This window comes from Nanorana parkeri, unplaced genomic scaffold, assembly GCF_000935625.1.
Source record: "Nanorana parkeri isolate BGI_ZX_2015 unplaced genomic scaffold, ASM93562v1 scaffold189, whole genome shotgun sequence".
In the NCBI taxonomy this organism is placed as follows: domain Eukaryota; kingdom Metazoa; phylum Chordata; class Amphibia; order Anura; family Dicroglossidae; genus Nanorana; species Nanorana parkeri.
In genome coordinates, this window is record NW_017306457.1 from 1,553,312 (window position 1) to 1,580,661 (window position 27,350).

A 27,350-nucleotide genomic window follows, 5' to 3' on the forward strand; every position below is an offset into this window, starting at 1 on the left:
ACACATACACACACATACATACACACACACACACACACACATATAATATATATATATATATACATACTTTTTTGCTATATAAACTGTATATATATCACATAGGGTAAGGCAAAAAAAAAAATCTTTGCTTTTGATGCAATTCACTGCAACTAAACATGACAGCATTTTGCACTGGCAGCAATCTTACAACATGCTAGCTTGCAGGATTAGGGATTTTAGAGATTTAGAGGGAAAATAATACTATTTTACTAAGCCTATTTGGCAGCATCCCTGCCTGTTTTTGGATGTGTCACAAGCTTCTAAAAACTAGTTTTATTACAAACTCCAGATAACTAACAGAGGTGGATTAGCTGCATATGCTGCCTGCACTGCCACTCAGGGGCAAGACATGACAAGGGGACCTGTGTGGTAAGCACAGTGCTGGTGCTGATGTACACGGATAGAGAAAGGTCCTCTTTTTGTTTTTAGGTCCCTCTGCACAGGAGGGCTTTAAATGATTATGTATTCTGAACATTTAATTCCTAACTCCTGCCATATTAAAATAATCAGAATTAAATAAAAAATCTATTGCTCATTTTTAAAAGGGGATTGGCTAAAATCCATGACATTATAGACTTGAGATTTTTCAACTTTTAAAGGGTACCGTGACTGAAAAAAAGTTGACAAATGCTGCTTTAGTGAATGCTCTATAGGAATATTTTTAGAAAGCGTTGGCCAAAGGCAACCAGTAGCCTAGCTTCCTAGCCAGGCACATTACATGTCATGACCCTCTCAGGGTGTGTGTGCACGGGGGAATGTCTTTACTGGGCTGTTTTACAGAGAGGGAGACCTAACAGAGAATATTAACCAACCCACTTCATCTAAACCAGACAAATCTTTTTTGGTATTCAGAAAAGTTAATCTAGACTAAAAATAAAAGTAAAGGTTACGGCTGAACATGATGGCCTCCTCAACCGGTGGGGAGTTCCTGATTACAGAGACATGATTACCTGAACAGCTGTGACATAAAGATATGTCACTGGAAATAGCCAAATACTCTACTTTTAATTACCTTAACTCCCAAAACTGTAATTAGATCCTTGTAACAACTTTGCTCAGGAAATCCCATAGGTTCCAGTAGTAGCAATATGCTAATACATTAGCAAATGCCTATCTTAATTAACGATAGCTGTCACAAAGGAGTTGTTTGATAATACACATTTGGAGCTAGAGGAAAACATTTGCTCAGATAGACTGCAACATGATCAAGATCATCCACTGTCAAAGGAAAAAGCTTAACCACTTCGCCTCTGGAGCAATTTCATAATTATTAATATTATTAATAATCTCATTCCTGGTAAATGAATCTAATGCAAGACACCGAATTACAGAATTCATGTTACTTCCTGTCACCAACTTTCCAAAATTCCATTTGTGTTGTGACATCTAACTTCCCAACCTAACTTCATAATGCGGTCACATTGTATGGAGGAATACAGGAATATAGTAAGACTTACACAGACTTCCAAAAACACCGAAAGAACCCGTGGAAGTATATCTATTTCCAGGTAAAGGATAATGTTTACAATATCCTGCTGGCTATGGGGAGACTGGGCAATCACCTTATGCCTGTATGCTGGCCCTAGCCCATGAAAAGATTTTCTGATTGAGCATTTTTGAGGGACAAACAATTGGCCAGGTTGGATCACTAATTTTTCCACATGATAAGCCATCACAAGAGCACTCACTTATCCTTAATTAATTGCCCAACACGCTTGTTTGCCTGATGCAAACATGCATATGTATAGAACAATCTTCCCAACCTGACTTCCTAATGTGGTCGTTGTATGGAGGCACAAAGTAAGACATACACAAAATTCCCCAAAAAGAAACTTAAACCCAAAACACAGGAAGAACAGGTGGAACTATATCTATTTCCAGGTAAGGAATACTGTTTACAATATCCAGCTGGTAATGGACGGACTGGGCTATAGAACAATCTTCCCAACCTAACTTCCTAATGTGGTCATTGTATGGAGGCACAAAGTAAGACATACGCAGAATTCCCCAAAAAATACTTAAATGCTAAACACAGGAAGAACACGTGGAACTATATCTATTTCCAGGTAAGGAATACTGTTTACAAATCCTGCTGGCAATGGACAGACTGGGCTATAGAACAATCTTCCCAACCTAACTTCCTAATGTGGTCATTGTATGGAGGCACAAAGTAAGACATATGCAGAATTCCCCCCAAAAATACTTAAACCCTAAACACAGGAAGAACACGTGGAACTATATCTATTTCCAGGTAAGGAATACTGTTTACAATATCCTGCTGGTAATGGACAGACTGGGCAATCACCTTATGCCTCTATTATTGAGGGACAAGCGACTGTATTATTGAGGGACAAGTGACTGGCCAAGTTGGATCATTAATATTTTCCCTGGATAAGCCAGCACAAGAGCACTCCCTTCTCCTTCATTAACTGTTTGCCTGATGAGAGCATGCATTTGTATAGAACAATCTTCAGATAGCTTATTCGGTGACTGGATTGTGAATGCACAGCGGTTTGCCATTTGAAGTCTAAAGCCCTTTAAAGCAATATGTTCTCTGCTAAAAAATAGGTGCGCTTTGAAACAGCTACAGATCAAAAGAGAAAGGGAGGGAGCATTACAAAGGTTCTCCTTGAACATCAATGTTGAAATAGGGCTGATACATAACAAAAGTGATTCTTTTGTCTATAGCTACCAATTAAGTGATCACTTTCTCTTGATAATCTATGCTAGAAATCTGCTTGTCATGCCCATTACAAACCCCATATCCTTCCTCCACCCTTTACACAAAAATCAGCAGTATTAATCTGAGCTCAGTTGATGGCATTTGCTTACATGCTGTCATATTTGTGCATGTAGTAGCATGCAGTATGACTGCTCCCTACGCAACAAGTGACTTCCTTTTCACGCATGAATTTTCATGATATTAATTCTACAAATAACTAGGTCAGATATGTCAGCTAACGCTAAGCTTCCTTTGTTGTTAAGTTAAACTGACTTATTCTTATGCAGACCGAGTGTCTGCAGGCAAAAGCAAGACACAAAGAATTGGTGCCCCTTCCTATCAAAAATAGTTTTAACGCTTTAAAAAAATGAAAAATGTTCTCTGCTGTACTAGAAGTACATCTGTGGTATTGGAGCACATTATACACAGTATATAGGCTGAAAGTAAGAGAGACAAGCAGAGATTCGTTTTCTTTTCAGTTATAAATTGTGGTTTTTCACAGATTTTCTTCTTTTTTTTTTGGTCAGGACTAAAAAAAAAATAACATTTAGGAAAAAATATTTTTATATATCGTATTTTTTATATTAATATTCTGTATTCCCTTTGAGTCGGCAGGTTAAACTGTAAGTTTAGCTCCGCCTTGTTTCCTCTATCACTGTTGTAAAAAGCCTGTTAACATATATAAATAGCTCAAGATGAGATGTACCTGCAAAAGTCAGCAGTGACTCATCCCTTCTCTAATGGCTTTGTCCATGGGTTCCATTCAGACAAAGCAAGCCTCAAAGCAATCATTGTCTACCAATCTATCTTTTTAACTAACACATAAAAACAGATATGAAACAATCAAATAAAATGATAATGACCATGAACTATTATATTTTCACCTTCAAACTCATACAGGTCAACATCCAATGAGAAATGGTTGTTCATATGCAATCATTAAGGGAAGGAAAGAATTTTATAGTGATGTACTTTTACTTATCTTAAACATAAACTGCCCCAATTGTCACCATCAAAGTAATATTAGCTAGTGGGTGTGGAGCTGGGGGTGGGGCCTCTGCATCATCTCCCCACCCAGCTCTGGCCGGCGTCCCACCCAGCTCCTGGCAACCAGTGATGTCACTGGTTGCCAAGAGCTGAGCAGGAATCCGGCCAGAGCAACCCAGGATGCCAAGAACTGGGCAGGGAATTGTGTATGGCCCTTACACATCTCCCTGCCCAGCTGTTAGCAACCTGGCATGCCCTGGCCGGAAAGGGGGCAACAGGCACACAGCATGCTGCTCTGTCTGCCACCCCCCCCCCCCACAAGACCCAAAGAGACGCTGTCTGAGGCAACAGCCTCAAACTGCCTCATTGCAGGGACGGCCCTGTGCCCTGGATGGACAGAATGTGAAATGAGAAGGGATCTCACAAGAGGATGTTTGAATCATTATAAGTGGTAAAACATATACATAATGTTGCAAACAGTACAAACTACCCCTATTATCACAATATGTGTTGGCCATTTTGGTCCCGTACAACACAGGTTTAATACATTTTGATATTTTAATTCAAACCATGTCAGGGTGATCTGCACAATTGAGTTGGTGATAATAACAGTTACTCTATGAATCCAGTATTAAATATGGAAGAAACTGGCAGGAAGGATTGTGGATGTTGTGTATGTGTCACCTAGATTTCGCACATACACATGATGAGGATCTCCAGAGTTTATGTCTGATGTGGAAAAAATAAACTTGTACAAATCTCTCCTGCAATAAAACTGTGTCTGCTGCCTTGCGAAGTAAAAGTCCAGGACAAACCTCTTCCCGGTGTGTCCCTGTCTCGTGCATGGTATACCTCTTTGAACCAACCAGAATTACCCGGCCAGCACATACTATATACAATAAATACTATATACTATAAATGAATCAGGGAGATTTGCAATTCCATTTACCCCAGTTTGTTAAACTGTACCATGCAATCAAACCTACCGTGCATTTTGGTGTGAGGGGTGTATTACGTTGCCATTCATTTGAATGGTACCCCAAAAGCACCTCCCACACACAGCTTGTACGCCCGCACCGGAACGCGCGGTACCCTATTGCCGTGCGTTCAGTGCAGTGCAGTGCGAATTGGGTCATGACTTAATGACCAAGGACAAATGTGGGTCCTGAGGTTACACAGGTTGAGAGCCACTGTATTAGAGAATACTCCCTTAAAAGGAAAGTATCATTTTATATACAAGGTGTAACCCTTACACTGAACATCAAGTCAAATATTGTCCTTCAAAGTGCAAGTTCAAGTGAGTGAAATACAGAGGCTGCCATAGATGACCTCCTTCTAAAATGGCAGTTGCCTGGTTGTCCCTGACTTCAATAATGTCTAGAAAGCTGACCCAGAAGAAACTTACAGATCTTAAAAATCATAACTGTTCAATGTCTGTGAAGGTTCTCATTCATCCAGGTCATGGTATATCTGTAAGAAAATAAGTCAAAGCAACTGGACTTGCTGTATTTTTCTTGAAGATGTTTCACTGGTCATCTGACCAGCTTTCTCCATTCAGAATTAAGAAAGCTGGTCGGATGACTAGTGAAACGTCTTCAAGAAAACACAGCAAAGCCAGTTACTTTTACTTATTTTTTACAGATATAACTGTTCAACGTCAGTGACTCCCGAAGTACTGAAGCTAAAGGATCAGTACAACAGCCAGGGAACTAGTATTTTCAAAAGGGAAGGTCAGCAGTGGCAGCCTCTATACTTCCTCTGTACAGCTTTCCTTTAATATTCTCAAAGAAAATAAAACGCATAATACTGATGCCTAAAGCAATCCACAGCATGCAGAAAAGCAGTAAGAAAACATGCAAAACACAGCAAACAGGAAGCCTCAGCACAGCAGATTCAACATTACCGTGTTTATTTTTACGCTTAAAGCATCTAAACCACCCTTTCTTCTTCTCGCCCAGCAAATCCTCCAGAGTCACCCCTTCATGTTAAAGACACAGTGATTTGTCAATTCAGCAGCAGGTGGCAGCAATGTTAACACACAAGCATGTAGAAATTGACACATTAATATTAAAGACGGCACTCCATTTACCTAAGTGGAAACAAACTCAGCTGATGGCGCTGCAAATGTTAATGGCAGGAGGCTCTGTGCAGCTGTTTACCGTACACAAATAAATGGGCTATTAATGAACAGAGCCACGGCAATTAAAAGAAGGTGTTAAGTGGCAACAGAAAACTAGCACAGCGCTCAGCAATTACAAGAAGAGAAAACGGTGAATGATTAAGCGGACAACCCTGCGACATAAAAATAAAATACACGCAAAGCTAATGTTTGTACAGTAAACTCTCAGTTAAGGTGCCCATACACTGGCCAAATTTCGCACGGATTTTAATGTACCGGCCGAAAATTCGCACAGTGAGCGGGGCTGTCGGCTCCCTGATCAGCTGATCGAAGGAGCCTGCTAGAAAATCTTCATGTGATCAGAGGCGGCAGTCAATGAGCTGCCCGTTCTGATTGGGTATTCTGACGGCTGCTCGCGGCACCTGTCAGAATACAATGCAAACAGTGGTGATTCCTCGATCAGCTGATCAAAGGAGACCGCTAGAAAATCTTCGTGCCATCAGAGCCAGCAGTCAATGAACTGCCCGTTCTGATAGAGTATTCTGACGGCACCTGTCAGAATACAATGCAAAAAGTGGTGATTCCTCGGTCAGCTGATTGAAGGAGCCTGCTGGAAAATCTTCGTGCGATCAGAGCCGGCAGCCAATGAGCTGCCCGTTCTGATCGGGTATCCTGACAGGTGCTCGCGGCACCTGTCAGAATACAATGCAAACAGCGTAATTCCTCGATCAACACGCTGTTGGAGGAATCGTGTCAATTTCTTCCGTTCAGCCCGTGGGTTGAACTAAAGAAATTGACAGGTGTATGGCCAGCCTTATACAGTATTCAACTAACCGGAACTCTCATCTAACCAGAAAAAAATACTCACTGCTTTGCTGATCTGCGGCATGTATTATCCTGGAAATGATCGTGTGTCTATTTGTCTTAAGTGTTTCTTTTTGTCTTCATTTTGCTTTTAATTACTACATTTCAATATTAATATGGTCAATACAGAGTTTATGGTATAGTACGGGGTATGGCATTAGTTAGACCTATTTTTAATAGCAGCTCTCAAGCAGCCAGAAACTACATTTATCAGTAATCTACCAATCCTCGAGGATGCCGGATAACGGGGAGTTTACTGTATATAGATGTGTATAAGAAAAGACACAAGCTATCTTCTCACTGTCTCCCGTTACAATATGGCAGAAAGAAAGGAAGAATCTGATTGGCTGCTGAGGGTCAACACAAACCATCCTTCAGATGTGTTAAAGGACAAACCAACTTTATGATAAAAAAAAGCCAATTTTTGAGCAACTCTGACTGCAATAGTCAAGTTTTCACCAGCCCTGTCCCCTGCAGCCTTACCGCTACAGATGTCTACAGACATCCACCAGCACACAGGTTTAAGGAGAACTCCAGGGATTTTTATAACCTACCTATGTAGGGCTTTCCATGCACTGCAAGGGTTAAGTGCTCTTTTTGTCTAGTGGAGTCAAATAAAGAAGATATACTCACCTGCACCTCGGTCCCACCAGGCTGCTAGACCGGTCCCCAAAGCCTCTTCTCCTCTGGGCTCCAGTGGTCTAAGGACCGCTGGCGTCATCACGTCTAATGCAGGTCTATTGACTTGCATTGGACATGAGGACACCAAAGGCATTCCACACCCAGAGCAGAGGGTGAGAGAGGTGAGTGTTGACCGAGGATCAGGTGAGTATCTGCTTTATTTGATGCCTGTAGGCAAAACAAGCACTTAAACCTTGCAGGGCGGGGGTAGCCGCAGTGCAAGGGTAAGTTTTTAAAATTCTTGGACTTCCTTAAATGATGACCAGTATCATCCAAGCCCCTTCCTGTGAGACAAGACAGTCAATGACATCCCCCATGGAGGGAATCATCACAAAGCTTGGGCCCACAGTACTGCTGAACTGAGCGTCATTCACTGCTCAGTCCAGTTAGAAGCACAGTCCACTACCACCACCTAGCAGAAACAGGCCAGCCTAAAGACTGCAGGAAAAGGTATGGGGAGGGGTTAAAACAACAGACAAGGGGGCTTAAGGGAATTGTGGATTTGAGAAGACTCGAGATCTCCTTTAATGGAATTATTGCACGTATCCCATCACACTCCTGACCGTAGAATCCCTCTATAATCCATGATGGATGCTGACGTGACAAGTGGTTAGCACCGCATTAGTGAATACTGAAGAAAAAGAGAAGTCACCGGCACTCCATTTGTGATACCAATAAGTCCTTTTATTGACGCATGCCTGATGAAGGGACCCTATGCGGCCCTGAAACATTTGCTTTGTGATAATGTGAAGGTGCGTCAATAAAGAGATTACAATGAATGCTGCTCCTTGATGTTGTGAAATTTTGGTTTCCTGCAGAATCAGCTGGTCCTCTGAGCACTGGCGCCAATATCCTGTTTTAGGGGGGCTCATTTCCCTTGCAGGGTCCTATGGAGCCACCCTTGTGTGGGCTAGTAAGCTATGCGTGTCTTCACAAAAACGCAGTTAGTGCGTTTGTCGTTTGTTTTGCTTTACCGATTTGGTGCAGCGACGCATGGGGTTTCTCAGCTGCCAATGGGATGTGCGGGATCCCTTGTGTGTCTCTGTACCTTTAAGGAGGTGGGGCGTCCTCCTGACAGGCCTGCACCCAATTTGATATCTTCTGCCCCCATGTGCTCCAAGATGGAGACTCTCATAGTTTAGAGTTAGGACCGCACTATAAGAGGTGCCTTGGCACGGCAGTGCGGCTTACACATCCTTTGCAGAAGACGTGTATCCAAACCTCTGTCATTGTCCTTAGTGGTGAGATAAGTTGTTTTACATGCTGGTTTGTGAGTGTGCCATGATGCCTTTCTACTGTTCTACTGTTCAAAGCCCATTTCGTGTGCACCTTACTGTATAACTGGTAACAAATTGTTGAGTGCGTTTGTCGTTTGTTTTGCTTCACAAAAACACAGACACAGCCGGCCAAGCCATTTCCATGCCCCATGATCCTCCTCCCTTGTTCAAGCTAGTAGATGGGCATCTGCTGGAGACTGCTCCGTCCCTTGTGATCTTGATCTGGACAGGAAGTTCAGGGAAGCAGACCTGTGAAAATTGGAGCCAGCTGTTTGGAAACACAATGATTGCAATTGCTCGGGCAAAAATGAAAAATAAGTATTTTGCTGAGTGATGTACTGTATATTGGTTGATCTGAATTAATTATTGAAAAAAAGTTTTGGTTCCCTGCAGATTTCAGCTGGTCCCCCAAGCACTGGCCCTGATATCCTGTTTTAGGGTGGCTCCTTTCCCTTGCAGGATCCTATGGAGCCACCATTAGTAAGCTGTGTGTGTCTCCACAAGCTAATACATGGACAGCTGCTGTGACTGTGCTCTCCCTTGTGATCTTGTACTGGACAGGAAGTTCGGGTAGCTAAGCTGGGAGAGTTGGAGGCAGCTGTTTGGAAACATGATGACTGTAGGTGCTTGTGCAAAAATGTAAGGAAATACTTTGCTGTATAAAACTGTATATTTGTTTTATCTGGTTTCAATATTTTAAAAAGTTTGAGAGTTGAATACTACTTTAAACTGAAAGTTTAATTGGGTTTTAGGTTCAAGCCACATAACCCTCGTCAGAGAACTGCCAAAAAGTCCTATAAGAATTCAAAAAACAAATACTAGGTATGTATCGAAATAAAATGTTAGAGCACACTGGAAACATCTTTGAATTTTTAAAGCGAACCTGTCAGAATAAAGCTTTGAGAGCTGCCACTGTTGACATGCCATTAAAGTGACACTAAACTCAGGAGTTAAATCTTAAAAATGCATTCAAGTACCTCAACTATTAACAAAGATGTATCTTATTTGTGTATCACTGAGCTGTAGATCCTCAAATCATCTCTGAATTGGTGCTGACACTGTCCTTCCTTCTGAAGGGTGACTACTTGTGTTCCCCATGGTCCCTGTGTGTGTTGTAAAGTAGCCACTCCGCCAAGTTCGCTCCCTGGATGTACTACAATGTTGATACAAATGTGAGATTGGAGTCCATCACGAAAGGATGCTTTGAGCAAAGGCTACTTTACAACACACCCAGGCACCATGGGGAACAAAAGTAGCCACTAGGGTACCAATATGTTGTTTTTTGGTACTCGCCGATACCGAGTGCCCCGATTATCAGGAAGTCGTGCGGTGGATCATGACCCGTCGCCCGACTTCCTGATTGCCTGTGAAGCCGGTGTTCTAGCGAAAGAACACCGGCTTCACTTGCGAAGGCTGCCTGGCTTCCTGACCAATCAGGAAGCCGGGACACACATCATGACGTACCACCTGACTTCCTGATTGGTTAGGAAACCAGGCTCCCTACCAACAAGTAAAGCATGCTTCCTAGCACATCAGGAAGCCAGGCGGCATGTCATGACCCACTTCTCAGCTTCCTGATTGGCTAGGAAGCTGGCTTCACTTGTTCCTAGGCAGCCTGGATTCCTGACCAATCAGGAAGCTGGGAGGCTGGTCATTCTGTGCCGCCGGCTTTCTCATTGGTTAGGAAGCCAGGCTGACTAGCAACAAGTGAAGCCGGCTTCCTAGTCAATCAGGAAGCCGGGAGATGGGCCATAACCTACCTCCTGGCTTCCTGATTGGAAAGGAAGGTGGCTCCATGCTCCCTTGGCACTGCCGGTCAGAGGGACATCTCCCTCTGACCAGAAGTTCCGGTTTCGGAGGTAAGTATCGGAGCATTTGGGCAAGTCCCGTGTCAGCACCAAATAAGAGATGATTTGAGGATCTACAGCTGAATGATGTTAAGGAACTTGAATGCATTTTCAAGATTTAACTCCCAAGTTTAGTCACCCTTGAAGGTGCAAGCTCTGTGGTGGTTATCCTTATCCTTGCTTCACTACTCAGTGAGTCGCTAACAGTCTGTAAAATGTCAACACACCTGACATTTATACTTTCCCTCTAAGCAGTAAAGCAATGATGAAGATGACAGCCCTGCAGATTGCAATTTCAAGAAATAATTCATCAGTGGTAGCTACTATGAGTCCCTTTTGACAGGTTCTCTTAAGTAATTCATACGAAAAAGGAGAAATGTAATTGTTGCCTTCACTGACACCTGCCTTCCATCTTCCCTGACATCACGGGACATCACAAGGCAGAAAGAACACATTTCAACCTTCCAATAGGCAATGAAATAAACAATGCATGTAAAATGTACATTAAGAGCGCGTCTCAGAAGATGAGGTTAAGCTCCTAGATGTGTGAGACAAGTTGTTATTTTCCTGTGGGGAAGAATAGAAGGTCAAAGCATCCCAGAGGACAGTGTCAATTAAATGAGAAATGTGCAGTGATAAAACCAGAGTGGCATAAGCTCATTAAATAACTTTGTACGAGCAGCAAATCAGCAATATGTAATACTCCAGTCATTATTTTCATCTAACCCACCATTATTAAACTGATAACAAACGGCTGCAGCCACTCTCCGCAAGCCGTCTAGAGATCCTATCTCCGTTATGGGCAGCTGTTGAAGGATAAAGTGCAATTTACTGCAATGTATGGCAAGGGAATATTAATAGCTAGTGTTCTATAAACCCAGCAAATACTGTAAATCTGCCTTCAGACATTAAAGCTGGACTCCAGGCAAACGGTTAAATACACAGCTGAAACCGAAAAATGCGAACTGCCTTATTTACTAAAGGATTTGTAGTTCTGTCCACGGTACCCTAATGCTGCACGTTCCATTGCAGTGCGACTTGGGTCCCGACTTAATAACCATGGACAAATGTGGGTCCTGAGGTTACACAGGTTGAGAACCATTGCTGTAGATCTTCTCTACAGTAGAAGAACTCAGGACACTCCTTCGGATTATCCGGCGAGGGAAAGGCTACTGGTTATTGATAACTATACTATTGGAAATGTAGCCAATAACTGCATCCTCAGGGGCAGGGATATATGCATGATTTCGCTCCCTTTCCACAAATAAGTAGGCAGCCCATAATGTAATGGTGCATGTCCTAATAAGCAAAGTGATTGGCAGTTTGGCCTTTCCAATAGGCAGAAACAAATATTTGGCTTACTAAAGGAATGAAGTGCCATACAGCCTGGCATAGGCCGTAACATTTGGGTACAGTCATCGCCTGATCTGGGGTACACTAGGGAAAGTGAAGTGGGGCAGTTGAGCTTACATCTTCTAAAGATATATTTATGTCTTGTTTATTGTGAGCTGAGCTATCACCGGTTATTGATTGTTCAGCTCTCAATTTTTTTGAGCCGGCATGTGACACTTGCAGTGTCACACACCTGCTCTAAGTATTGGGAAGAGTACATTTTACTTTCCCCATACTATTCCTTTCAGGACCAACATTCCTGGACTGAGATGGTATCTCAGAGATGAAAAAATAATGTAAATCCAGGTGCCTGTGCAGCTTCTGGTTGTGTTCACAAATTTATGACAGACAAGCCCACTGCTACAGCCTGTTATGTACTACCAAGTTAGAATGTTGCAATCTGATTACTGGGATAAAGGAGACTTAGCAAAGCCTTTTTCATGCCTGCAGCAAGCTGATGGCATCTTTTCAACAAAGGTAAAGGAACTTGTCTGGAGCTTAAAGTGGACATGTGTCCCTTTGACTAAAAGAATCACATAAGCACGCAATTCTGCATTCTGATTTGAAATCATATTACATTTATTAGTTAAACATATTTTTATTTTACTTACAATTAATTTTTTTCTACTTCCTGGTCCACTTGAGCATTAGTGATGTTAATGTGCCCAAGCATTGCATCCTGGCAAGGTTACATCAGCAGCGCATTGCTGGGAAATCTCATCTGTAATCTCATGAGATCTCAGGGAAAGGCAATTTATCAAAACTGGAGCAGACAAAATCTGGGAGCAGCTGTGCATGGCAACCAATCAGCTTCTCTCTTTCATTTTCAAATCCTAACTGAACAAACTGAAGAGAGAAGTTGATTGATTGTCATGCACAGCTGCTCCAGATTTTGTCTGCTCCAGTTTTGATAAAGTCCACCTACAGTATATACCAATCCCAGAAGATGGTACCTTCCGATGCTGGTTATTAGGTTGTATCTACAGCATAGCAAAACTCCCAAAACAAATATGTAATATATTGCAGCCTACTAGTCCTTATATGTTATGGCTGCAACACACTTTCGGTCCTTTTGCATCTACACTCATTTCTTCATTGTATCTCCAAGTAACACAGGCCAGGCTTCAAACGTGCCTACCTTTTAACCTCAGCCGGGTTAGCCCCCCCAAATTTTTGAACAAAACATATGCAGTTGGTTATATCTTTGTTAGATCAGGTTAGATCTCTGTTGTTTGCGTTAGATCTCACACAGAAATAGAGATATTAACAGTTATTTGAAGGGGGGGCTAACCCGTCATCAGCCCCCCCTTATCAAAAAATTGACCAAACAGTTAGCTATTTTGGAAGATATTTGTTAGATCCGGTATGATCAAGTGGTTTCAACGTTAGATCTCATATAATTACAGAGATATTTCACATAAAAACACAGATATTAGGTGGCATTATATTGGGGAGCTAGCCCCCCCACATGCAATTTTCTGGTAAAATTTCATTCAGGCTGATAGGCCTTCGTTAGATCCGGTGAGATCAAGTGGTTTCAACGTTAGATCTCATATAATTACAAAGACTTTATTTGATATAATTGAGGCTCGTTTCACATCTAAGCGATTTATCAGGCCGATTTAGCCTCATGATATCGCACAAAACAGAGCTTTTCCACCTTTGCGATTTGTCGCACGTTAAAAATCGCCTGTCGCGCAAAAAGGTGCAGGAGCTACTTTAAGGGCCGGTGCAGACCTATGCGATCTGGGACGCTTGTCCTGCACAATTGCACACAGTGATTGCTGCGTGGCTCCATTGATTTAAATGGAGTGACATCCACGCGGCAATTGCAGAAAAAAGATACATGCCCCTTTTTTTGCGACCCATTAAGCGCGGCTGTTTTAGCCGTGATCGTGTTCGTTTGCACGGGCGGAATTGTTCTGGGAAGCTGCGCAATCTGCCCAGCGCGACTGGGGTGCCATTAGAAAATAACGGCACCACCAGAGCAATTGTCGGATGTGGTCGACTCTGTGACTATGTGGCAATCCGCGCAGTATCATGCACAATTGCTGCACAATCACAGACCGTCCAGGTGTACACCAGGCCTGAGGCGGTTGTTACTCCGTTGGGGTCCCATATACATCTCTATGCATTGAAAACCGCGCGTCAAGCAAAATCGCGCAAACGAAAACGCACGACAACTGCGCGAAAAAAGCTCACCAGCTCATTCGTTTAGTAGTGAACCGAAGTAATTTTAAGCAACTGCCACAGAGGCCGAACTTCTCATATCAAATAACTAACTTTCCTGTAATTATCTTAGAGGAAATAAAACATCTCAGTGATCAAACTGCAAAGAAGAACTTTTATTCCTATTTACATTATGATTATTACTTTTTACCACCCTGTGCATGCTCCGGGGAGGGGGGGATAATGTAATACCACCATGTGCATGCTCGGCCTAATAACCAAATCACTGTATCTAACAATTATCTATTAGCCTGAATTAAATTTTCCCAGGAAATTGCATGTGGGGGGCTAGCTCCCCCATATAATGCCACCTAATATCTGTGTTTTTATGTGAAATATCTCTGTAATTATATGAGATCTAACGTTGAAACCACTTGATCATACCGGATCTAACAAATATCTTCCAAAATAGCTAACTGTTTGGTCAATTTTTTGATAAGGGGGGGCTGATGACGGGTTAGCCCCCCCTGCAAATAACTGTTAATATCTCTATTTCTGTGTGAGATCTAACGCAAACAACAGAGATCTAACCTGATCTAACAAAGATATAACCAACTGCATATGTTTTGTTCAAAAATTTTGATATGGGGGGGCTAACCTGGCTGAGGTTACCTTTTATCGTCTCCATTACATGGTGGATTAATAAGGATAGTAGTTTACACATGAATAATAAAGTTATTTGTGCTTTCTTTTAAGCTCACAGGAAGTGACAAAGACCCTGGATTTCTAGGAAGATCATCGGGTATATCCTGTACTTGCTGAAAATGGTAAAACCAATGCAGCCATCACATCTAAGTACCGGTATGCTGCATTATATGAAATGTTTGGTTTTAGCTGTGATCAGAAACTATAGAAAGGTTTTTGCTTAGGCTGCATTTTTTGGGCATTACATGACTAGTCTGGCTGCTGGCAAGATGACCTGCACGCTGCCTGAACTCTGCAATGTGTGTCACTCACTGTTACATCCCAGCCCAGGTTCCTGCCTTGTATCATTAATCCGTTGGCTGCTGTTGCATAAGGAAAGCTGGCGTCTGCAGTGAGGTGTTTGAGCTCACAGCGTGGATTTGGCATAAATCAGGCGCTGTCTCTGTGAATGTCTGTTTCCTGCTGTTTAATACATTAGATCAGCTTCAGTGACGGCTTTGCAATGTATCTCTCGCGTGGCTATCCTACAGGCATATTGTGCGTGCAGCAAATTACCACTCAATTGTCAGAATTCTACTAGTGTACCAACTCACCCTTTTCACTGTGCTCTTTCATCGCAGCGTGTGTATTAAACAGCCCTATAAATATTTACAAACTCTGGAACAGCAGGCTTTGATCTAGAGCATCAATAGATGCCTTCTGGTTCCAGGCCCCGGTTCTAGGCTGTGCTCTTCCCGCACAGCTCCAAAATATATTGCAATGCAGAAGCTCGGGCAATTGTTTCAAATAAACACAAACAGCTTGATTCTGGTAGTAGAACCAATGCCATTATGTTTATACTGTATAGACATAGGGAGATTAGGGTGCATTCACACCAAAATCAGAAGGCAATCGCAAGTTAACGGAGGGGCGGTTTGTTTGCAATTGTATCTTCTTATTTCCTTTTGATCGGTTGAGTTGTAATCCATTCTTCAACAGATGCTAATGGAAGGGCACCGAAAAATGAATAGGTGTGAATGGGGCTCGTTCACGCCGGATCCGTTGGATTACTTTGCGCTGAAAAAAAGTAGTGCATGTTCTTTTTTTTTTCAGCACAACGTAACGCAAGGAATCCGGTGGGAACTAGCCCCATTCACACCTATTAATTTTTCAGTGCCCTTCCATCAGCATCCGTTGAAAAATGTATCGCAACTCTGAACGCAATGCAACAGATTCGGTGTGGATGGGCCCTAAGAAGGATCTTATTTCTTGAGGAGGATGCAAAATGCATGCTTTTGATTAGGGGCCCGTTCACATAATAGCATTGCACTAAACATGCGGTACCATTTGTTTATGTTTTCGCACAGTGCACCTAGCATGCCGTATTATACCCTAGATGTGTTGCATTGCCATTCATTTGAATGCACAGTAATTCACTTTCTGGCAGCCATGCATTGCAGCGCAGTGCTACGTGCGGTACCACAATACTAGTACGTGCACTACTTTTATTCACCACGCTGTAACGCAACGCACAGTATTGAGGCCTCATATATTGCGCTGCACTGCGACACATAGCTGCCAGGAAGTGTGTTTGGGTGCCATTCAAATTATTATATTACACAGGATTGATATAGCACCAACAGTTTGTGCAATATAACGGAGACATTACAGTTACAATGCAATTCAAAACAAGATGGTCAGGAGGGCCTTGAACATGAGAGCTTGCAATGTAAAATGAATGGCAATGCAACGCACCTAGAGCATGGTACTGCTAGCCAGGTGCGCTGTGTGATAGCATGCGCTACACATTCATTTAGCATATCGTTATGATGTGAACGGACCCCAAAGGCTGCTGGAGACCTGGACCACTGCGATCTGTGTGGAGCAGCCGTCCAGGCCTCTATCCAATTTGGCTGCAGAAGTGGAAACACACTTCAAATATGAAAGGACCCTTTAAAGTCCCTTATTTGCATACTAGTACTAGATCAGTGACTCAAAGTATTAAAGCAGGACGTTCAGCGTGACAATCAGCATATCAGAATAAGAAATCAGTAACGACGCCTTCATGTCTCTCTCAGCAGTGTCCTTACACAACTTCCGATAAAAAGACATCTTTATAATATAAGGATGGTGAGCACTTTAGCACAATAAAAAACAGTCATTTAAGAAAAATATACCTTCTGGCATTATCAAAATTCTAAACCCAAATAACCTGAAGATCATTTAATACAAGATAACAGCCAGAGATTGTAATATTATTTAATATATTGTTGGTAGAAGTAAACTGTCATTAGTATTAGTAGAAGATTTCCTCCAGCAAATGCTGTTCTTCTGTGACATGAACTCGAATGAACCTCAATGCACATAAATGCAGTGCAGTAAATCCAGGGCAAGTAACTTGAAATAATGTAAATTATTTGAATCAGTGGCCTGCAGACACGGTATCATGTATGTTTGCAAAAGTTACTTTTGCACACCTGAGACACCCAATATGCTGTATGTCCTGCATGCAAAATCCAAACTTTATGTAGGCTGGAACATTGAATTGTCACCATCTACATGTGACCACAGTGTTGGCCAAATTGAAAATGATAGACGGGCCTCAAGTGGGGACCTCGACACTCCAAGCAATATAGCAGAATGTTTTCACAAGTTGAGGTGCATTGCATCATGTTAGACAGCCCATTCAAAATAATGGGATGTAACACAGTGGTGAGAGGATGTGATCAGTCTGCTGCAGGCAGGAGCAAGCATTTTCTCGGTCCCTCCACCTTTGGTTAGTGTTGCCACCTCTTCTTCAAGCGAAACCCAAACATTCTAGCGATGTTTTTCTGGGAGAATGAGTCACGGCTTATTCATATGTAAATAGAGCCACACATTCATATGTAAATATCACAGTAGAAACTATTTTCAGTATCATAGAATTCAAAACCCGGAACTGTCCAGGTGAATCCTGGACAGGTGGCAAGCTACCTCTGGTACTTAGTAAGAAGCTGCAGTGGGGTGGGAGGGTGATCTATGTATCCGAGTCCAAGAACTAGCTGCTGGTTCTTTATGATGCCTGAACAAAGGTGGCACCATCCACCAGATGAATGTAATGTCAGAACTGTTTAAGGGTTACACTTACACATTACATAGCATGCTTGCACCTAACATGTAAAACATATCTGATGCTAGGTCTTTCAAGACTAAGTCCAACTGTCAAATGGGTTTTGGGGACAGACTGCAGCTTCTAGTATCTCTTCAGTATTTCGATAGTAAAACCTTCCCATTGTAGCTTTATTTTCCCTCACATTAGAAGAGTGACCTCCTCAATATTCCACTTGTACTTGATTTTAAATTATGATTACCCCAGTACAAGCAGTAATGATACCAGTACTCATCTTCATAGTAGCCTTCAGCAATGCAATGCTTTACGAACACCCTGTTACCTGAGTACCTGAGATACCAATTGCAACAGTGGGTGCAATCACAAGCCAACATCTGCCCAGTATAGAAATATCATCAAAGCCACTTACCAGGGGGTCTAACTCTTCCCATTTCTATCTAAAACTGTGTTTACTTACAACTTAAATGGTCAGTCCAACCAAAACTGATTTTCAAATGTGCTAATAATGAAGGGTAGATCACCCACATGCCTCTTATATCTCTCAAGAGTTTTTAGATTTGATTTGTTCCCAAAGCAGTATGCGGGTCAATCCAGGTTCATTAATACATAATTTATTCATTTACATTTATTCTTTTACAAGAGGAGTGCAGGGAGATAAAACATACTTTCCCCGATCCCAGGACCATAACTACAGATCACATGGCACCATAGCAAAAATGTCATGGGGGCCCCCCTGACAACCCCTCCCTGTGTAGGTGAGTAACGATGCCAAGATCCCAAAGACTCCTCTTATACACCTGAAGTAATCTCTACACTATAGTAACACCAACCCGTAATGATACAGTACTGTATTATTTTCACCCCCAGGTCCCATAGGAGCCGTCTGGGCTGCTATGTCTATAGGGTTGCCACCTGTCCAGGATTCACCCGGACAGTTCGGGTTTTGAATGCTGTGTTCGGGTTTCATGGCAGCAGAAACCCGGACACAAGATGTCAAGCAGGCAGGGGCAACCAAAATTAATATAGGGGCTACTGCCCCCCACTGAAAATAGTCTCTACTGTGATATTTACATGTGAATGGGCGGCACTTTTTACATGTGAACAAGCCACGACTCATTCTCCCACAAAAATGACCGTGCATCGCTGGAGTGTTCGGGTTTCGCTTGAAGAAGAGGTGGCAACCCTATATGGCTATAGTTATGCCACTGCGTAAAACCATAAAAGTTTAATTTTGCTTTTCTTGTAAATGCAATCTGCGTAGGAACCTGAATTTCACCTAGTATAAGCCTGTACAAGAGAGCTCAGGCTGTAAAAAGTAGGAGGAAGCAGTACAAGGAGCCAATCTGTTGTACTGATAGGAGTTGAACTGATAGGAGGAGAGATCAGAATTACAGAGAGATGAGCTCCTCAGTCTACTGCTTCTTGCTTGCTTGCCAGTCACAGGCTAGGGAATGGACAAGACTTATAAGTGTTACTGATCAGCAACAGAGAAAAATCAGATCTCCTGCCCTGCCAGAAAGGGCTGAGCTGTGTAGCAGAGCTGTTTAACTCTCAGAACTGGGTGGACAGACATACAAATAGGCCAATGTATTTCACCAGTGTGCTGAGCTGTTTGCCTGGAATTCAGCTATAATAAAATGCTATTATGCCATAGAAAGCTTCTTCTTTATGTATTTGAACATAGCTGACATCTAACAAAATAAATGATAGATAAAGAAAAAAATAATCACATTCTCTTGTTATTTCGCCAGCGCTAGTTCTTTTACTTGGCTCTGGAGCAGTTCTAACCCCTTTAAATCTCCAGCTGACTTAACTGCCTGAGAATGACAACTACCTAGTTAATGCTGATTACAGGAAACATCCTGAAGGGGGAAGGCGAGAAGGCTTAAAAGGTATAAAAATAGTGTGTTTTCACTGTGGCTAATCACTATGTGCCAAACACAAGGTGTATATTAGTGTAATGTAGGTGGAAATCCAGACACATAATAGGACTGACATAGAGGGTAGAATTATCCTTTATATTGTTACATCGGGTTCACGTCAGATTGGAATACGTACTGTTGCGTTTGCATTCTACTTCTCCCTCCTCATCGTTCTCAGGATCGATGTCCTCGGCTTGGGTGATCCAGTCCAGGTAACCCTTCAGGTCCTCTTCCAGCTGTTGTTTCTCTCGCAATTTCTGAAAGTCTCCTCTGGCTTTGGCCTTTTCTCTTTCCTTAGAAAACTCACTACGCAGAGCCAGGAAAAAGGAAATAAACCGTCAGTACGTGAATGGTACACAACGAGCTAAAAAACAACAACACATAAGCAAAGCGCAGAAATCCACTGTGAAAAGCAAAGTTCTTCATGCAAAGCTTTAAAATTTGCAGGTATTTAAAGGGCAACTCCAGATAAACAGATTAATTTACATATATGAGATCTATTTGATAAAGGGACACACATACATCTATAGTCAACACAGATTTGCAATGCTCAATGGCTGCATACAATAAGAGGCTGGCATCACTTTTTATTGCAGGGGTGGACAACTACGGCTCCAGCTTTATCTACAAAATCCGAACATGCCTCTGCCTCTGGGAGTCATGCCTGTAACTGCAACTTGCAATGCCTCATGGGACTTGTAGTTTCACAACAGCTAGAGGGCCAGGGTTGCCCACACCTGCTATAGAGCTTGCATTTCTACATCTTCTGCTCCACTCACCCTACTCCTAACTGCTCTATTTAATATCAGCACACGCTGAGCTCTGATTTAACACCCCAACTGGCTCTCCTACCCATTATCTTATAGGCCTAAAATCATGTCTGATTTCAAGCTGTAGCTTGGCAACCTAATATAAAGATACATTTAAGATAATTCCGCTAGCTTAATTGAAGACAAATTATTTTATGGTTTTCGAAGGAATACATAAGTGAACTAAAATGTTTTTTATACATTTTCTTGGAGTTGACCTTTATCACCTGATTACAACGCATGGAAAACAGGATATACTTATTAGGACTCATATACAAAAAACTAGAACAAAAAAAAAAAAATGATACCTGGAAGCTGGTTGGCTGCTAAGGGAAACACTTTTGCTAGTTTTGATCTAGTTTTCATATTAACAGGATACAATGTGTCACAATTACATACATTTTGTAACGTACAACACACGGAAAAAAAATGTAGATCAACATTTACTTTCTATAACTTACAGGGTTATTCACACAAGGGTGAAGAGTTTGGAGAAGGCCGGAGAAGTGAACAATCTAGGACAACATAGCTGATTTGGACAAAATTCTCTAATTCAGCTCACTTTCCAGTTCAGCTATGTTGCCCTAGATTGTTCACTTCTCCTGCCTTCTCCAAACTCTTCACCCTTTTGTGAATAACCCCGTTTGATTTAAATAATCAGCGTTTTGGTCCCAAATAGTGATGTGCAGGGGCTTGGTGGAAACCCAGTTCCTGGCCCAATCAGCAACAGGGGCCCCTTTGTGAAGTGTGGGCTGGGAATGTCCCTGCCCAAACTGTTTGGGCCGGGAGGGGTGTGTGTCAGTCGTGTACTGTATTTGCTCGGGCTTTGGCGAATACAAATATACAGTATGTATACTTCTTGTATCAGGCACTAAGAAAGAGCAATGTCTGGTCAACAAGCCCTTTAACTTTAAAATACACTTAAAAGAAGAAGCATCGCCACAATGTAAAAAATAGTTGAATCCCCCAAGGGACCAAGTGCAAGTAGCAGTCATTCCAGTTCATACCCTCCTGTGGTTGCTTAGCAGTACTGTTGAACAACTCATTCCCCACTGCTGTCCAGCTACATTGCTCCCAAGCAGACAAATACATAATCAGATCTGACTAACAGTTCTTGTCTCTGGCAGTAGGCACATGCCAAAGATCATGTTATTCAGCAGAGCAGGGGAAGGGGTCATCTCATATCACAACACAACCACTCACAATAGCAGTGGATCTTTTAGCTGGCTGTGTGTTCTATCTGCCGACAGATCAATTACATACTGTAGCCCTAACAGATCCACCCCTATTGTGAGTACAGTGACAAGGCAATGACCTCCAGGTACTTCCAGACAACTCAATGGACTACCACAGCAGCTGGGTTTGCAGCAGGCGGCATAAAGATAAAGTATTGGAGCGGGAGTCCGTGCCCCTGAGGGAACACTCACTGCTGATCTTCAGCGAGCATCTCTGATTCGTAACTCCTCCTAAGGAATGCCTATAATTTGGGCTTCAGTCTGGGGTGGAGCTGGCAGCCAGTGCAAACAACAAAATATAAGTTAGTATTTCCCAACCACAGCACAGATCTGAACAGGACTAAGTCCTACATGCACTTGGTTCCCTGGGGGATTCAACAAGGTTTTTTACATTCTGGTGATTATTCTTCGTTATTTCATTAAAAAAAAAAAAAATAGCTGCACTTTCCTATTTGTGGAAAATTAGCACTTGTTATGGATTTTGTATTCGCTAGGCGTCTCAGCCCTGTTCAAAAGTAATACTGTCTATATTAAAAATAAGGTAAATGTTACTACAACCTGATATCAAATGATTGGGTTTGGTGCAAATATGGCTTAATCTGGTGAAATGCAGGTGAATCCACATAGAAAATGCACTGTAGAGCTAAGAGAAATCTTCCAATGGGCATATGGCATAGAAAAATATAGCAAATGATTGGAACATTAAAAATAGGATGGTTTTTACATATCAGGTTCACTTTAAGGTCAATTTAGGAATTTAAAGGAGAACTATGAGGTGAGTGATTTTCACTTAACCTCTTAGTTCGAGCTGACGTGTGACAATGAAACTTTCACACGTTGGCTCAATAGATCGGGAAGTGAGCGAACACATACCGTCGCTCGCTCACGGTTCCCTGCAGGGATCCCTCTCCGATCCTCCAGCACTGACTGGCGGAACGGACGGGGAGGGGGCGGGTACAGCTGGCTCTGCCTCTAGATAGGCAGAGCCAGCTGTCAATCAGGCAGCTGGGTGGATCTTGACAGCATTGTCGGGATCCAGCTCGGCTGCGGCGGTCTAAGTATACGGTGAACTGTTGCTCGCAGTATACTGAGCTTTGGGTCACGGGAGGATGCTAGTTTGTGCCCTCCCGTGCCCCTTAGGAGGATTATAGGGAAACACACTTAAACCATAGTTCTCCTTTAATGTCAAGGCAAAATAAAAAAAATAAACATATGCAGCACATCTCTGCAATAACTTTTTACCATGTTTTATCCCTAACCCTGTAACTACAGAAAAATACCTGTTGATCTTCTACAATTGCACTCAGCTCTTAACGTGACATTAAAGTCAAAAACTTTTTTCCCTCCCCCAATGTTAATTAAAGCACTTACCTTAAATGATGTCTCTTAATCCGATCTTCCTCTTCTTTCCTGTCGTTTTCAGCCTTCCCTCCAGCGCTGCTGCGGGTCTCTGATCCAGCGCTGACTCCTCTGTCCTTGCTGGCACTTCCTGTCCCACGGTGTCTGCATGAGGGTGCACACGTCCATAGACTTACCTTGTGTCTCTCCTCGTCTCCCGGCCGAAAATCCGAACTGAGCATGCGCCCGCCCCAAGATGCTTGGAGGCCGCCCGAGCATTTTCAGATTTTCAGAGGTGAGTGCGCGGCGAAGACAGGGGTAAGTTTAAACCGCTTTTAAAGCGTTTTTTTTTTTTAAATAACTTTTTGCATATATGCAAAAAAACTTTAGGGTTTAGAAACCCTTTAAGCCTTGTGGCTGAAAACACACAGCATGTGTTTGAACTGAATGGTGTCAGCACTGCCCAGTGTCTCTTGATGAACTACTTAGTCATACCCACACTAAGATCCCTACAACATAAAGGCTAATCATTCTGTAGCCTAAGATAATAACTAGGAGGGTTTTCTGAGATAACAAAAAATGTATGTAGATATAAACAACTATAAAACAGAATTTTAGCCAAACAGCTTAATACACATTTCAATATGCAAACTTTTTTTATCTGTTAAAATAGTGGCAATCCGATTCAGCCAGTTTTATGATCCACACACCTGCCACACTACATTCCCAGAAAATCCCCTTGCTGTGCTTAAATGCCGTATGGTGCATTCAAGAAAACACCCCTTTTTCTGAGCCCTAAAGTGAACCAGCCCCTGGGAACACAAAAACAGGATAGCACTAAGGCCTGGTTCACAACGTTCCTACGCTCTGTAAAACGCTCAACATGTGAAAACCAATAATTGCCTATGGGCATGGTTCCCACCTGGGCGTGTTTACAGCGCGTAGGAACGCACTGCAAAAACGCCCTACGCCCAAAGAAGTACAGGAGCTTTTTTGGGGCGTATTTGCCGCGCGTATCCATTGGGATACAGCCAGGTAGCCCTCGGAAACGCGCGTCTGACGTGCGTTTTTACCGCGAATCGCGGTTAAAATGTGCTGCACGAAACGTGCGACAAATGTGCATATTCGATACTCCTAGGTGTGAATCCAGCCTTAGGGCCTGGTTCACACTGAGCATTTTGTAGTGCTTTTTCTGCCCTAAAAAAACTCTAAAAAATATGTTTTTAAAAAAACCTATTCATTTCTATGGCCCTGTTCACATCTGCGCGTTGTGTCGCAATAAGAAAAACACTTGTCGCTGGAAAAAGTACATGAGCTTTTTTGGCATATTTCAGTTCGTTTTGGCCCCAAAGACTCAATAGGAAATGCTTGAAAACGTGCGTTTGAGGAGGGGGAGGAGATGAGGAGATGTCTGTGTTCTTTGTAATCTATCAGAAATAAAGTAGGCAGGGCTGACACTACGTACTTCGGAATTCTGAGCTATGTTGTCATGCCAAAGGGGAAGGTAAGAAATGTACAAAATATGATTTTTTAAAATTTACCTTAGCATATGCTTTATTACAAAAAATATGAGGATGCCTTGACCAGAACTGTTCGTACTGGCGCTGTCTTGAAATTATGTCTGTTGGAATAGCTGAAACTTCAGGGCAGGAGTCTTTAGTTTCACTAGCAAAGGTCAACTGTAGAGGAACATGTCTAAAGCACTTTAATGATGTGAACGGTAATCAGTGGCTATATTCTGTCACTGTTCATTTAAGCGATAGCTCATAAAATCATAAATACCCTATAAAGCAGTCTGAACATTTTCCAGCAACAATAAAAAGAAATCACTTTCAAGCTTTAGCATGCCGTTAAAAATCTGCTTACTGAAAATGTCACTGAGGGTCCGTGGAACTTATGTGACCAGAATGACTATGCGAATATTTATTAGCAGAAAGTATTCCAATCTTATGGGTTTCTGATACCATGGGATGCACTGATACCGATACTAGTATCGGTGCTGATATCAAGTATTTGGGCGAGTACTCGTCAAAATGCTTTGATACTTACTAGGGATGCACCGATACCGGTTTTTCGGTATCGAGTACCGATATCTTTTTTCCGGTACTCGCCGATACCGAATAACGATACCGGAAGTCCCATTAAGGAAGCCAGGCGGCATGTAATGACTCGCCACCTAGCTTCCTGATTAGCCGGGAAGCCGGGCGGCGTGTAAAGACTCGTCACCCGACCAATCAGGAAGCCGGGCGGCGTGTAATGACTCGCTGCCCGGCTTCCTTATACTAGAAGCTTGGGTATCAGTCTAGGCATCGGAGCATTTGGGCGAGTACGAGTACTCCCAGCTTCCTGATTGGCCGAGAAGCCAGCTTTTTGGGCCATTCAGCATTGAGCCAGCCAAACAGCATGGAGCCAACCTCCTGATTGGCCGGGAAGGCGGTTCCATACTCCCGGAAGTACCAGTATTGGTATTCAGCATCGGTGAGTACCAAAAGATAAATATCGGTCCTCGTACTCGATAGCAAAGACCGGTATCGGTGCATTCCTACTGATAAGTGTCTAATAAACTTAAAAATAGTTGGTTTAGGCCAGGGGTAGGCAAGCTCTAGTCCTCCAGCTGGGGTGCAACTACAAATTCCATGAGAAATTGCAAAACTCTGACAGCAACAGGCATGACATGATGGGATTTGTATCTACCTCAGATACCAACCTCTTTTTTGAAACGTGCCCACATCACTTCCTGCTGCCCATTGGCTGTTAAAAGTGCCCAGTATAGGGTCCTGCAACTCTGAACAGTGACGTCATGGTAGGGAGCAGCATAACGCCAGTCAGCCGAAATATTGAAGAGAATGGAGAGCAGCTTAAGACCCCCAGATGCCTCTACCGGAAGAGGCACCCTGGGGATCATGTGACCGCCGCCTCAGGTAAGCTTTTATGACAATTGTGACATCAATTAACATTCCTATCTAAATGGCAATTTCATCTGTAAAAATAATAATTGCACATAAAAGAAATATTTATATTTGTGAATTGAACAAGTTTAGGGCAAATGTATAATAAATAAAAAAAGCAGAATTAATTGAACTTAACCAACTTAATGAATTAGGCCTCTTTCACACGGGGGTCTGATCGGGTCCACCTGTCAGTTTTTCAGGCAGACTTCATCGGATGCCCAATGCTAGTCTCTGGGCAGCCTGGTCTAAATGGACGGGCGTCCATTTACACCCAGTTACCCCTGGCTCCAGCCCGGTCCATAAAAATAAATGGAACCGCATTGGGGGTAATCTAAACAGACACATGTCCGATTTCCTATAGACAGACACTGATCTAACAGTGGTGACATCCAATTTGTGCACGGATCCCCTCCTGATCAGCCCGTGTGAAAGGGGCCTCTTGAGTCATTGACTCAAGTATGTAGATAAGGAGTAGTGATGAGCTTGGACTTGGTGTGAACACAGTTTGCCTAAGTTCACTCAAGCCGCTCAAAACTATGACCGCCACTCACCCCTTTCAGCCCAATCAGTGGCAGCAGATGCATTCTGTGCCCCACAGCTATAAGCCCTGTACATCACAGAGGTGCAGGGAATGCCCCCGCTGCAACCACTGATTGGCCTGGGAGGGGGAAGTGGAGGAAACAGTTTTCAGTGGGCTTGGATGAACTCTGGCGAACTGAGTAGGCACTAAGCCCAGGGCCTGTGGGCAGCACAGTGGCTTAGGACAGGACACGATCTGCAAGAAGTTTGCATGTTCTCCCTGTTCTTGCATTGGTTTCCTCCGGGTACTCCGGTTTCCTCCCACACTCCAAAGACATGATGGAAGGTTGACTGGCTCCTGTCTAAATCGGCCTTTTATGTATGTGTGTGATACAGGAACCTTAGATTGTAAGCTAATTGAGGGCAGGCCCAGCGCTACCGCAAGGCAAGTCAGGCGGCCGTCTGAGGGCGCTTCAAGGTGAGGGCGGAAAAAACAGGGCATTTTGACAAGTACTTGCCAAAATGCCCTGATGCTTGCGCTATGTTTTTTTGCGACTGCCAGAGGATCCCGACACGCGCGGCACCTCTGGCAGTCGCCGGCCAGCTAAATTAGGACCCCACCTGGAGTTCCTCCCACCGGACCAGCGCTGACTCGCCGCTGCTCTCCCGCGCCGAAGGTAAGTGAA

The 27,350-nt window shown here is 42.9% G+C and overlaps 1 protein-coding gene across 1 annotated transcript in view; it reads right to left on the reverse strand.

Moving 5' to 3' along the window:
• CACNA1D (calcium voltage-gated channel subunit alpha1 D) overlaps positions 1-27,350 on the reverse strand; it is a 289,622-nt gene that overhangs the window by 112,343 nt on the left and 149,929 nt on the right. Inside the window, exon 9 of the mRNA XM_018555255.1 lies at positions 19,949-20,118. Coding sequence (XP_018410757.1) covers positions 19,949-20,118 — 170 coding nt within the window. The remainder of the gene's footprint in view (positions 1-19,948; positions 20,119-27,350) is intronic.